The 14,578-nt window shown below is 38.3% G+C and overlaps 1 protein-coding gene across 1 annotated transcript; it reads right to left on the bottom strand.

The window, feature by feature from the left end:
• Window positions 1-255: 255 nt before the first annotated feature.
• Window positions 256-838, bottom strand: LOC131612657 (uncharacterized). Its single transcript, XM_058884422.1, has 2 exons — window positions 724-838; window positions 256-643 (listed from the first exon to the last, which is right to left on the bottom strand). Exons 1-2 carry the CDS (start codon window positions 790-792, stop codon window positions 401-403), a joined length of 312 nt encoding a protein of 103 aa, XP_058740405.1. The 5' UTR covers window positions 793-838; the 3' UTR covers window positions 256-400.
• Between the last annotated feature and the right edge of the window lie 13,740 nt (window positions 839-14,578).

Below are 14,578 nucleotides of genomic sequence, written 5' to 3'. Positions count from 1 at the left end.
CTTTTTGTTAGTCTGTTATGCACACATGTTTGTGCTTTTGGTTAGTCTGTTATGCACACATGTTTGTGCTTTTGGTTAGTCTTTTATGCACACATGTTTGTGCTTTTGGTTAGTCTGTTATGCACACATGTTTGTGCTTTGTTTTAGCAGTTAATTACACTAACTTGTAATGGATACAATCTGTGACATCTATTAATGATAACAATATGCTTTATATAACACAACAAATGTCAAACAATATTTCTTTCCATTCTTTTCAAACTACATAGAACCAACATTCTTTTCAAAGTACATAGAACCAACCTAGATCAAAATGCACAGAACCACCTTGACTCAAAATACATAGATAATTAACCTATTACTGACACCAAAATTCACAATGTCATACTTATTGCTTTCATTACATGAAATTATACAATAAACCAACTATCAAACAACACATAAATATAGCAATCTGGAGCTGCAAAGTTTTCCTTTTCTGGGCTTCAAGCTTAATCTTCAATTTCACCACTTTCTTTGTCACTGATTCCAACTGAATTTGAAGTACCTCACACTTCTTGCAACATGGATGAATCACTGTATTGTCTTTCATGGAGTCTCCATTTTCATCATCCCATAAGAACAATTCGCAACTATTGCCAGTCTACAGAACACGATTTGCATAATTACTAACACAAACACACATAAAAAAAACGCAGAACAAATCATTTCCAACATACTTACCCCAGCATTGCGACATTTCCAGAACTTTCGATTCCGGTTTTGAACTGTGTTGGAGACCCACATCTTCATGGGTCTATCACAGCCGCATCTGGGCAACACTTGATGGGACACTGAATCAACACTACTTCCTCGAGAGCTGCTTCCCACCATGATCAATTGGGTCTACGAATAAGAAGGCTGTAGAAGAACGATTTGGGAATGAAAGTTGCAGAAACACACTGATGAAGAAGAGTATTGGAGCTATGGAGGTTTAGGGGCGCCGCATGTAGGAAGAATTGATTTGGGAGAAATATAACCTAGATACGGTGAAGAAGAAAGCTGAGTTTGAATGATACACAGTCATCATTAAATAATACACAGTCAGCAGGTGTTGGTAAAAGGGTGTGGTGAAAAGGGTTTACAGGTTTTACAAGGGTGCGTTACTAAAAAAATATCTTAAGGGGGGTGAAACCAAATCTCGCCCTAATGGTAGGGGGGATCGTACAATTAACCCTATTTTTTATTGTTTTTTTTGTCAACTATTGCCTAAAAAATCTAGCAAAATTCTAATGGTTTTTTATCTTTATTACTAAAAGGAGAGAAAAAAACTATGTCAAAAAACTAGATTCTAATAAAGAGAATATGGGCTTAGGGGGTTGTTAATGGAATATGGTAGTGTGATTCAGTAAACTGGCGCAGGGCCCATGATGGAACTTGGCCCATCAGAGTGTTTTTTGTTCAGTTTTTACTTGCCAAAAAGAAGACAATGGGCCAAACGGGGGTGCAAAAGGTAAAACGGCCCATGAGATTGTTCAGAATGCAGATTGATTATTCAATTAAAATAAAAAATAAAAAAAATAAAAATAAAAGATAAACAAAAATGGAATTGGGATTTAGGGTTACTTTGTGTGACGATTGAAATTCTTCTTCCCCTCTTTCTCTCTCGACGAACAAACGGCGCCGGCGGAAGACTTCTCCGATTCTTTCAATCTTCTTCTCCGAGCTCAAGTTCATGCTACAATCTCTTTCGTCCCGATCTCAAACTCAGTCCTCTCTTCTTCAACTTGGAATCGTGACGGCGGCGATTTGCATCTTCCGACAAAATTGCGGTGGTGATGTCGCAAGTTCTCTCCGGCGAACTTGATGGTTCGCTCCGCCTCACTCTCTTGATCTCCGTTTTCACTCGACCTCGCCCCCAAACTCTCCGATTACGAACTCCGTTCGGTCCGCATCTCTTTCCGCCTCGAACTCATCTCTGGTCCGAGTCTTCTTTTTTTCTTGCTTTTTGTATTGTTGTATTGTTGCAGGTAGGTTGAAGTGTTATGAAGATGATGATGAAACGTGATGATGAACGATACTATGAAGAATGCCGGCTCGATGATGATGATGATGCAGAGGCGTTGTTGAAAGCTGAGCAATGGCTCTGAGACGGTGAAGATTGAGTGCGAAAATCCAGAGAGTTTGTTACATCTCTTTCGGTGAGTTTCTTTTCCAATTTTCTCATTTGTTTTCTGTCCTGAGAATTCTTCTTCTCTTCTGATTTTCTGCTTCTTTTCTGTTGATGATGATGATGAGGTTGAGGTGAGATTGAAGGTGGAAATGGCGTGTGAAGAAGGTGTGGCGTGTAATGGTGGAGAATGAGTGTTGATGGAGTGAAGTGAAGGTTGCGGAGAAGATGATGGAAGATTGAGAAGAATGAAGAGTGGAAGATGAAGTTTGAAGAATGAAGAGTGGAAGATGAAGTTTGAAGAATGAAATGGTGTGGATTCAGAATTGTGGAGAAACGAAAATGGTGGATGAGGCTCAGTTTTATAGGTGAGTTCTCTTCTCATCTTTTTGTTAACTGTTAGTAGAAGTTGTTAGTTTGTTATGAATTGAATGAGAGTGAGAGGATTAGAGCCCTTAGATTGATGAGAATCTGTTATGGAATGGAGGGTAGGGATTGAAGCAGTTATGGAGGTTAGGAGTTGGTTGCAAATCTGTTAGAGATGTTTTTTTTCTGTTTAGATATTTCTGAAGCTGACAGTTAGGTTAGTTAGGAAGTTGCCTAGGTTGTTAGAAAGTTAGTTGCAGGGTGTTATGCTGAGTTATTCATATGCAGTTAGAAGAATTAGTTATAAAACTGTTTTAGGTGGTTAGAAAATGGTTGAAAGGTGGTTAAAGGTTTATGACTTTGCTAGATTTTTGTAAGTTTGAAACTGTTTGGAGTTTGGGATGATTTATGCAGGGGCTAATATGTGGATATTCTAAAGTTGCAGAACTGGTTTTCTTTTGTTTAATCTGAAATGAATGAGGTTGCAAGTTTGTTGAAAAGTGGCTATGGTTTATGGTTTAAACTTGAAAGGATGCTGAATTGGTTGTGTGCAGGGGCTGATTTTGTATTTGTGAATTGAATGGTTCTGCTTGCTGAACTGTCTTCTTTTCAATGCAGGGTTTCTTTTTTATGAACATGGCTGTAATATAGTAACTTGTTTTTTTTTCTCTTCTTGAATTTGTATATCTATGATGTGGATTGGTATTGAATGAGACTATTTATGGTTAGATGTATGGTTTATGTGCAACTGTTATGGCTTTGTGAATTTTGTCTATGTTTGAATATGTGGCAGCAGGATGGTTTCAAATGAACCTGACTTTGATGTGAATGTATGCAGGTATGTGGAACTGGTGTGGTTCTGGAAATGAAGAAAAATTGGTGACTTAGAGCTTTGATCATGGAGAAAGAAAGTGATAAAGATTTTGAAAAGTGATAGGTTTAGGAGAGTCAACTAGTAAAAGAAAGTCGAAGGGTCAATTGTATTCTTATTGTAACTTTTTATGTAATTCTATTTGGATTTTTTGTAATAGATTTGGAATGGAACTTGAATGGATAATTGTAATGAACTTTTGTGATCTTTTTGTAATGGATATTTGTATGGATGTATGAATTGGAATTTGATAGTATGATTCAAACACTTGAATGGTGATTGGTGTTCATATGACTTAGGCTTGAAATTCGGATGATAATGAGCAGAAAAATGTATGGATCTTGAATGAATGGTTGAATGAGTTTGAATAGAATTGCGCCGATGCTTAGCACATCCTTTTGATGAATAACCATGCACACCTTAGTCTTGTAACAGAAATACCAAGCACTTCCGATTACTCTCTTTTTATTTATCTACGCAAACCCACTTCAAGTTTTAATGAATAATCTCAAGTCCACTTAATAAACCTTCACTTCCAAATTTCAACGATAAGCCTTGAATCATAGATTCTCGAAATCTCAATTAACCCACAATAAATGAACAGGTCAACCTCTTTTGCCATTGCCCTTGTATTTCAACCCACCACAACAGTAATGCCTTGAGGAATTCTTGAAGAAGATAAGAATTGAAGCGCATAAGAACATATCGACATGAAGTCCGATGAATCTCAGTCGAATTAATGATTGCAGACACCACATATAAAAACCATATTCTTCTTGCCCTTGGTGAATCTTCATAGAGGAAAACCTTGTAGCTTTAGGAGAAAGAAACCCACAATGACCATATAAAACCCTAGCTTCCAAGATCCTTGATCCAATGCAAAGTTATTGATTAATGATGCATGATGTTATGTTGATGCCCTAATGGAGGATGCATATGAAATGAGAAGTACAAGCCAGTTAGGAATAAATATGTGGGCAAATTTTGGGGTGCAACAGCTGCCCCTATTCAATCTGCTTGGACCTGAATGTACGAACGACACAAGTTCTAGACATGAGAGGTGTAAGTGGATTGAATACCCAAAAGTACCATCAAAATTTGCATTCTGTGGTACAACAAAGAGTGTTGAATGTTATCAAGAGATACCAGCTGAAGGTGGAACTTAAATAAACTGCTAACCTTAGTTAGACTTTGAAGAAGAAGACACAACCGTAGCGTGACTCCACAAGGAAGAAACCATTCGTGGACGACTCTACCAAATTGCTAACCTTAGTTAGACTTTGAAAATGAAGACACAACCGTAGCGTAACTCCACAAGGAAGAAACCATCCGTAGACGACTCTACCAAATTGCTAACCTTAGTTAGACTTTGAAAATGAAGACACAACCGTAGCGTGACTCCACAAGGAAGAAACCATCCGTAGACGACTCTACCAACTTGCTAACCTTAGTTAGACTTTGAAAAAGAAGACACAACCGTAGCGTGACTGCACAAGGAAGAAACCATCCGTAGACGACTCTACCAAATTGCTAACCTTAGTTAGACTTTGAAAATGAAGACACAACCGTAGCGTGACTCCACAAGGAAGAAACCATCCGTAGACGACTCTACCAAATTGCTAACCTTAGTTAGACTTTGAAAATGAAGACACAACCGTAGCGTGACTCCACAAGGAAGAAACCATCCGTAGACGACTCTACCAAATTGCTAACCTTAGTTATACTTTGAAAATGAAGACACAACCGTAGCGTGACTCCACAAGGAAGAAACCATCCGTAGACGACTCTACCAACTTGCTAACCTTAGTTAGACTTTGAAAAAGAAGACACAACCGTAGCGTGACTCCACAAGGAAGAAACCATCCGTAGACGACTCTACCAAATTGCTAACCTTAGTTAGACTTTGAAAATGAAGACACAACCGTAGCGTGACTCCACAAGGAAGAAACCATCCGTAGACGACTCTACCCAATTGCTAACCTCAGTTAGACTTTGAAAATGAAGACACAACCGTAGCGTGACTCCACAAGGAAGAAACCATCCGTAGACGACTCTACCAACTTGCTAACCTTAGTTAGACTTTGAAAAAGAAGACACAACCGTAGCGTGACTCCACAAAGAAGAAACCATCCGTAGACGACTCCACCAAATTGCTAACCTTAGTTAGACTTTGAAAAAGATTGCTAACCTTAGTTAGACTTTGAAGAAGATTGCTAACCTTAGTTAGACTTCAAAAAGAGACACTGCCGAAGGGTGACTCGATAAAGGATGAAACCAGCCGAAGGGGAATCCGATCCTAATTTGCTAACCTTAGTTAGACTTCAAAAAGAGACGCAGCCGAAGGGTGACTCGAGATCCAAAAAGGTATGCCAATAATCATTGGACTTTTTCCGATAACAATCGAACTTGAAAGGAAAGGACCAATAACAATCAGACCTAATCCGGAGGATGCCTGTAACCACAGGACTTTAAGGAAAAGGCTAGTAACCACTAGACCCGGCCAAGGGATGCCTGTAACAACAAGACTTTAAAGGAACAGACTAGTAACAACTAGAACTGACCAAAGGTGCCTGTAACAACAGGACTTTTGCTGGTAACAACCAGACTTTGAAGGATGCCCATAACCATGGGACTTTAAGGAACGAGATGCCAATAATCATTGGACTTGACTGAAGGAAAGGCTAGTGACAACTAGAATAAATCAGAGGATGCCAGTAAATACTGGGCTTCCAAGAAGGTATTGATGCTTGCGAAGCATAAGAATTACATGGATCCCTCAGGCCAAAGGCGGGGTGTAATCTTCAAGGGTGGCAATCATTCGAATTGCCACACACATAGTATGGATTTCAAATGATTGAAAAATGAGATGGGTTGAATGCCCACCCTCATTCGCACTCTATTATGCACGCGGCATGCGGAAAAATAACCAAAACAAGACTTGCAAGAAGCAAGAGGTATCCCTTATGCCAAAGGCAGTAAGGGGACTCACAAAAAGTGAATACAAAGAGAGGACTGGTGACGACCAGACTCTATTAGATGATGCCAGTAAACACTGGACTTTGAAAGAGGTATTTTTACTTATGGAACAGAAGAACTACATGGTTCCCTCAGGCCAAAAGGCGGGGTGTAATTCTACAAGAGTGACTATCACTTGAATTGCCACACACAAAGTATGGGTTATCCAAACGATTGAGCTCAGCAAACGGGAAATAACCATAAAGACAATGATCTTGACGGAGAAAGACTTTGTACCCAATCCACAATGGAGAGGGAAAGAGAGACTTCTTCTAGGGATATATATTACCTTGTGCCTTTGGAGCACATACAAATTTGGCTTATGCATTGATGCATGTTTGAATTTTTCCATGGCGTAATGCTCCATATTCATGGAAATGCTACGTGTTTTTGTAGATGCAATGTGAATGCAATGATTACTGTATGCAGAGATAACGAGGGCCCTTTAGAGAATATTCCGTCGACTAGTCGATCGAACTTCGTCTCTGACCTTGGGAGAGGTAAACACCAGGGAGAATCCCCTCAGTGTTAAGAACTCTGTGGTGGTGCCAATAGACATTGGACTTTAATTTGCAGGCTATAATTCTGATTGTTGACTTGAAGAATGACTTCTGACTTCTCACCATGTGCCATAGCTCGGAGAATTTTTAGCTTGAGGAGATTCCCTCAATTTACCATGTTAGGGATGAGAAACCTTGATGAGGAACTCTTTATGGGATGAGTGGAACAACTCCGAGGAGAAATAAACTCCTATACTTGGGGAGAGGGTGAATTCTCAGGAGAAATAAACTCCTATGCTCGGGGAGAGACTTCTCCAGGAGAAATAAACTCCTATGCTTTGATGAATGGAACTAACTCTCGGGGAAAGGCATTTGCCTCGAGAAGGTCCTTACACCACCATTACTTGAGAAAATTATGCCCCAGCATATTCATACCTTTGAAATATTCTTTCTCTTGATCCACGGATCCTTGAAGAGATTTGCCGAATCTCGACGTAATTGCCCCAGATTGAGTGAGCTTGAGAGATTCCTCGACGTCACTACTTCGGATTGATTGAAATCGAGAGAGAGATTCCTCGACTTGATTAACCCTGATTGGTCGAATTTGAGATGTCAAACCTTGATTTGCTTGCCCCAGATAGGTTGAACTCACGAGAGAGATTCCTCATCGTGATTGCCCCTGATTATGTACATCTTATCAGAATCCTCGAGTTTTACTTCCCTTAAGATCCCACAAATCGTGGAAATAACTTTACCACACTCAATAGAGTATTCAAAACCTCCAGGGTAATCAATCAAAGAGAGTATCCACTGCTCATGCTCAATAGAGTATTCATACCTCTCCCCTCTGGGTAACCAATCAAAGAAGGTATAAACTGATTATGCTCAATGGAGTCTTCATGCAACATGCCCCTTGATATATTAGTCTCCGGAAGGATTTCTTTTTACTCTAAGGAGTTCTCAAGTCCTTTTACTTTGACATGATAAAGCTCTTCGTGGATTCTCATCATAGAAACTTCCTTGATGTTTAAGCAAATGTTTTGTATGCAAAAGAATGTTAATTCTAAGAATGACAATTCTAATGCAAAGCCTATGCTAGTCTTGAAGTTTAAAAAAAAAAAAACCTTTTTTATGAAAATGAGGTGGCCACCTCTTGTGAATGAAAGATAAAGCGAGCATACGATACCAACATAGATACGTGTTACGCTTCATTGAGAGTCAGTTAAATGCTATTTCATGGGAGTGTATTTTCGAAATAAACCCTACTTCAATTAGGACTTTTAAGGGTTGTAACTTGGCATGGTTCAAGGTTTTCAGAAACAAAGGATTTTTAGGCTCAAAATTAATTGGTGCCCACCCCCTTCGTGATGTTCTCCACTCCTAAGTTCAATTAACTCAACATAAGTGCTCATCCCTCACAAGGAATTTTAAGATGGTTGAGGAATCAATGAGGTTTTTTCGGACATTGCAGTCGCTCACCTTTTATTCTTTTGATTCATTATCACACGACTTTGTTCTTGCTTTATTTTTACCATCCTTTTTCTTTTTATTTCTATATTCTTTTCTTTTTCTCTTTATTTTCATATTTTTTTTGCCATTTTTTTTGAACAAGTCGTGTGAACTCGCTTTGTCTTTGATTCGTTGGAAGTGATTGCGACTGCCTCATTCCATGGTTGATGAAGAATTACCATTGTGGTATCATCATCTTTTTTCCTCTTGGTAGGTGAAGGATAACCATCACGGTTTTGACTTTCCTCAACCTTTTGAAGGATAACCATTGTTGTATCCTTAAATGTATATCATTTGGTGAGTTTTGAACACTTGATCAAGTTAAATGAACACTACCCTGCCCCAGGGTTAAAAATAAGGGTTTTTTCTGATCAGAAAAGAAACTCCTACTTCAAGGCTCAAAGGGGTTAACGATGGTCTATCTCCCTTATATCTCCGGTGTTTGGGGATTTGAAACAATGCCTGTACATCATCAGCAGGGTTTTATTCAAAAACACACAATTAGGGATTTTGCATTTTTTTGTCATCATTCTCCCTCCGCTCGTTGCCTAAGCAAGAGATTAATAAAGTTGGTATCGTAATGCCAAAAACCTTTTTTTGAGTGAAAACGAATGGATTACTTCAAGACAAACATAAATAATGCATTATGATTTTCATTCGAAAATTAACAAGTTTTTACATGCTAGCAATGCTTAAACGAGCAATGAAATGTTACCAGTGAGAATGCAATAAAGAATTAAATGAATGCCCTTGTTGAGGAGACTTGACTCCGTATGGACTTATTGCTCTTGAACGCTTTTTGCAGTTTTGATACCCCATTGAGACTTCAATTTGTGCATAAAACCTCTTGAGTGGATGCGGTTATTCTGAAATCAATCGAGGACTTGACTTATGCCTTTAAATCTCCTACCACTTTCAGTTGAATGGTTAGGTGCCCCAGCATGGTAGCCACTTAGCATTATCATATGTTCCTTCCACACACTTTAGATTACTTCCCAGAAGAATATTCCAACAAAGGCGTACAAGAGTTGTAAACTTTTGCCTTACATTAGGGATTCGAGCAGTGCAAATGGTGCAAAGCTCAAGACCAGAATACGTCTTGCTTATCCCTCAGTCGGGAGCCCCAAATATAGATGTTAGAATAGTAATCACCATCATGAATGAATGAAGCTAGTATGATCATCAAACTCAGGAGAGCTATATGTGGTGAAGAAGACCCAATACTCGAATCTTAACCAACTGAAATTCCAATAAACAAGGATATAATTGAGCACGAGGCATTGAAATTACATCGGTTCATTTTTCATATTCTTTCTTTCTCTATTGACGGGCAAAGGTCATTGAGAAGAAAATTCCAGGAAGAGGTGACACATGATATGAAGCAACATCCTGAGAACGAGAAATGTCTTCGTGGAATACTCTTGATTATCGCATGGCAAAAGATTCTGACTGAGTCACACAAGAATTTGTAGTGCATTAGGGATTCGAGCGATGCAAATGACGCAATGCTCAAGATAGACAATGTCTTGCTTATCCCTCGATCGGGATCCCCAAGTAATTTTCACATGTGAACAAGCGATGATTACCACTTTGGCTTGCATGTCCAAACTAATCAGAGATAGAATAAATGGCCTTTGCAACTCTTGGCATTAAACACTAGGCACAATCCAACAATGTCTAAATCAACGGAGTCACAATCTTTTATGGCTTTCAATCTTTTCTCCAAGAGGTGGAACCTTTTTTTATTTTCAATAATCGGAAACTTGAAGACTTCAATTTCCAAATTGTTTTCATGATGTGTTTCCTCCTTACCAAGAATAGGAATCTCAACATTATTTCAGACATTCTGATTCGTAAGACCTCCTCATGGGTGAGATTAACATTGTCATTTGGCCTCTAAGGAACTTTTCTCAATTCTTCTTGTCTAAGAGAGAAACCGTGGATAGCCTCCATGCACTGATTCACGTTAATCCCCATTTCTGTTTTTATTTCATTTAAATCCTCATGGAGTTATTCCATTGTTAACTTTCAAGCACGTAGCGGTGAGAAGTCACTTTTGTTGCTGAAGTCTGAATTTGAGTAGAACGGGCCCCCATAAGCTTTTGAGGAAAATATGAAATGCATGATAGTATGAATGCAGGTTTCCTTTCTAAGGGACCCTAAAGTCTTTTCATCAACTTTTGTTTCTCTTTTATTCTCTCTTTTTTTTTGCATATAGTATCTTTTCTTTTTTCCCCAACTTTTCTGTTTTTCTACTTTTTTTTTCGTTTCCTTTTTTTTTTGGAAATAGACTTTAGAATCCCCCACAAATGAAATGGATAAAGTAATGATGTTATGCAATGCAAAAGCATGGGATCAAGGTCTATATAATATTAGTGTCCACTTTACAATCCTCTGAATAACTGATGCAGGTCCGACGTAACAGGATCAAAGGTCCGACACCTTTTTGAATACCAGGAGAACCAATAGTCACCAACAGGACTGAATAGTCACCAGCGGTACCTGTCATGTATATCCCTCCCCACTCACGGGTGAATCTAGGCCAAGGTAGGTCAAAATGGCAACCAGCGTTATCAGTCCTCCTGAGGTACCACCATTGTTGCATCTACATGCCAACAATGATACCCCATTTGGACCTCGACTGGGCGTGGGTCTCATGATCGCACTAGACAAGACCTGACATCTCATCGGCGTCATGACTATCCACTCTATCCTAGGTATCCTATGTGTCAACTCTGGCCTGGGTATTGGGCCTTTTACCTCATAGAACATCCCGCCCAACCTGCAAACAGAGAAAATATGTGGCCCCCACGGGGACCCATAATATAGTCCAGATGCATGCGAAAAGTAAACATGCTATGCAAGCAGGAAAATAAACATGATATGCAAACGTATATACAAAATGTAAACATATAAACAAATAAATAAAACACCCAATAAAGGAAACAAACAAAGGCTAGGATCGACTCGCTAGGAATGGACCAACACAGGTCTATCAACTTCCCCAGCAGAGTCGCCAGCTGTCGCTACCGCGAAAAATGGAATCAGAGTCGCCACTAATATATTTATCCCATCGCGGGAAAGGAATACCAGGAAACCTAACTCAGAATAAGAACAAGGTCTTTCGACCAGAGAACGGGGTACGGGAGTCGGTTACGCAAGGGGAAGGTGCTAGCACCCCTCGCGCCCATCGTACTCGATGGTATCCACCTATGTTTGTTTCTATCTAAAGGGTGTATATCTATGTCTAAAACCTAAATGCGAATGAATGCAAAAGAAATACGGGGAAAAGAAGGAATTATTTACAAGTGTGCTCGCTTAGGCCCCGCGACCCAATGCCTACGTATCCCTTACAAGGAATCAGAGCGACCGTAGTTCGGCTCCATAGTTTCCATTTGTTTTGTGTTTTTTAGTTGAACAGCGGTTAAGGTCACAATCCACGATGCTCGACCTTTGGAGACTTATACGCCTATTTTTGGAAAGGACTTAACTTGTTCTTAGGTGCCTAACAAGGCAAAAGAAAAGCAAGAGTTTGGTTTGTGTCTTTTATTGTAATTCCACGATGATGAAGACCCTCTACAGGGCTTCGCATCGCTTCCTTACTCTGTTTTAAGTCAAAGCCTTTATTAATCATTTTGAATGTTTTCTGGTTGAGTATTTTTTAAGGGAATTTATTTGTGACTTAGATCATACCAAGAAAAAGCCTTTTGAATATTTAGAGAATGCACATCGAGGTCTACACCACAATCGTTTCTCTAAATATTAGTTAAGAAATACAGTTTTTTTTGAATATTTAGAGAATGCACATCGAGGCCTACGCCACAATCGTTTCTCTAAATATTGGTTAAGAAATACACCGAGGCCTACGCCTCAATCATTTCTCTTCCGCTAAGTAGGAAAGAACATACATCGAGGCCTACGCCCCAATCATTTCTTTCCTACCACAAAAACAAAACGGTATGATCCTTATCGGTAATTATTAAGTTTTTTAGTGTTGAAAAAGAAAAAGAAATGAACAAAGGAGACTAACCTATTCTCTAATCTAAGTGTCATTCTAAGTCTAATTCTAATGTTAACATGCTAATGGGATATATTCTAAAAGAAGCATACGAATGGTATTGACAAAGTAGGCCAAGAATGTGGCCAAAGTCACACAACAAAATCTTACCAAAAAACATACAAAAATTAATATGTAAATGATACAAAAGAATAAAAGAGACAATTCAAGCATCGACCTAAAAAATACTACTATTTTTATGGCGTTTTTATAAAGGAGAAATCAATTAAAAGTCGGAATTAAACTAGCCTAAAACCTAATTAAGAAGCTAATATTTTTTAGGGTTAATTGTACGATCCCCCCTACCATTAGGGCGAGATTTGGTTTCACCCCCCTTAAGATATTTTTTTAGTAACGCACCCTTGTAAAACCTGTAAACCCTTTTCACCACACCCTTTTACCAACACCTGCTGACTGTGTATTATTTAATGCTGACTGTGTATCATTCAAACTGGTCCAGGTGGCAATTGAATTTATAAAATACCATTGTGTGATATAATTCCACTTACATGTTTAGAAACCATTCAGTTTCACCCCCGTAAAACTATGTATCCTCTATTTTTTGGGGTTTTTTGTTACAAACACAAAAAACCCCAAAAAATAGAGGATACATAGGTTAAAAAGTATGTTTATTTCCTTCTCGAGGTTCACTGCCAAATCGACCTAAGGAAATAAATAACTTTTGAATGTACGCCTCAATATGAAGCCTTCTTCACTAAACTCAAAGAAATATTTGACCAACCTCTCGTCTTGAGCATGTCTAAACCAAGAAAGACTTTATTTACTTACTTGTTTGTGTCAGTAGTAGCCATAAGATCCATCTTAGTGCAATAAAATGAAGAATTCCATACAAAATTCTTCCGCAAAGTACTGCAAGGGAAAAAAAGAAAAATATAAATTAGAGAAAGTTGCTCTGACAACAATAAGAACATATAACTTGAGGCGTTATTTCTTGGGCACACTTCATTATTGTGACAACTAATCACTTCATTTTTTAGGTGCTTTATAGGCTAGACCGGGGCAGGAGAATGAAAAAATGGGTTATCAAACGTTACATGCCCATACACACCACCTAAGTAGACAATCCCCATTGATGAATTTTCCAATCTCAAAGGCAATGGGGCCGAGATTTTTCTAAATAATGGTAAATGTATTGCCATCAAGGTATTGTTAAGGTTTTATATAGTAACATCAAACAACCATTTAAAGTATAAGACATGTTTGGCCAGATTTTGGATGACCCTAGAGATGGGGGTCGAGGTTGTGGAGTCTAATTCTTAGCTAGTAATGTCCCAGATCAAAGGGTAATATCAGGTTACATATTTTTTCTTATGTAGAAATATTTGGCCATTGCAGGGAGCACTATGGAGAAAAAAACTACAAAGGTGGAAATTAAACACATATCTTGAGAACAAAATTCAAGAGCATACATGTTATACAATCATGTCAGTACAAAGGGAATGGATTGTAACAAGACACTAAGAAACAAAACCTTGGTCCCCGTAAGAATTGTAACACCCTATTTTTCGTAATTATTTTATCCGAGTCTATAACTGTTTTATTTAGTTATTTGGTGATTTATTGGTTTATACTGGCGATATTATTGAGATAAATGGTGGGGGTGAAATGAGAGCGTTGAAGAATTGGTAGAATAACTAGAAGTAATTAGATTATTAGTTAATTAAATAAATTAAAATAAATATATAAATTGGTGGCTTTATGATAGAAATTATTTAGTAATTAAAAATTAAAAAGAAAATATGAGTTAGTAAAGGAATAAGGGGAAATGATGGAAATATGGAAATAATTAAGGGTAGAAAGGGAATGGCCTAAATGGAATAATTAGATTTTATTATAAATAGAAAAGTGGTGAGAGTTGGGAGAATTTTTACAGTACGTACAAATAAGAGGTTGAAGAGAAATAGTAAGAAGAACAAGTCTAGGACTTAAGGAGAGAAAAAACAACTTTCATGAGGGAACTTGTTGCTGGAAAATATAAGGTAAGGGGGAGATTGCTCTTTATGGGTGTTTAGCATGATGGGGAGGGAGAGGACATTCCTCTCTAATAGGTTTAATTCCTCCATCGTTGTAATCATGATGTTTTATTTGTT

This window comes from Vicia villosa, linkage group LG6, assembly GCF_029867415.1.
Source record: "Vicia villosa cultivar HV-30 ecotype Madison, WI linkage group LG6, Vvil1.0, whole genome shotgun sequence".
In the NCBI taxonomy this organism is placed as follows: Eukaryota; Viridiplantae; Streptophyta; class Magnoliopsida; order Fabales; family Fabaceae; genus Vicia; species Vicia villosa.
This window is presented reverse-complemented; position numbering and strand designations above follow the sequence as displayed.

Bases quoted from the DNA above. Each gene is read 5' to 3' on its own strand.
- LOC131612657 (XM_058884422.1), bottom strand. From the start codon at position 792: ATGAAGATGTGGGTCTCCAACACAGTTCAAAACCGGAATCGAAAGTTC. The intron at 644-723 runs GTAAGTATGTTG...CGTGTTCTGTAG, and splicing joins GGAAATGTCGCAATGCTGGG to ACTGGCAATAGTTGCGAATT.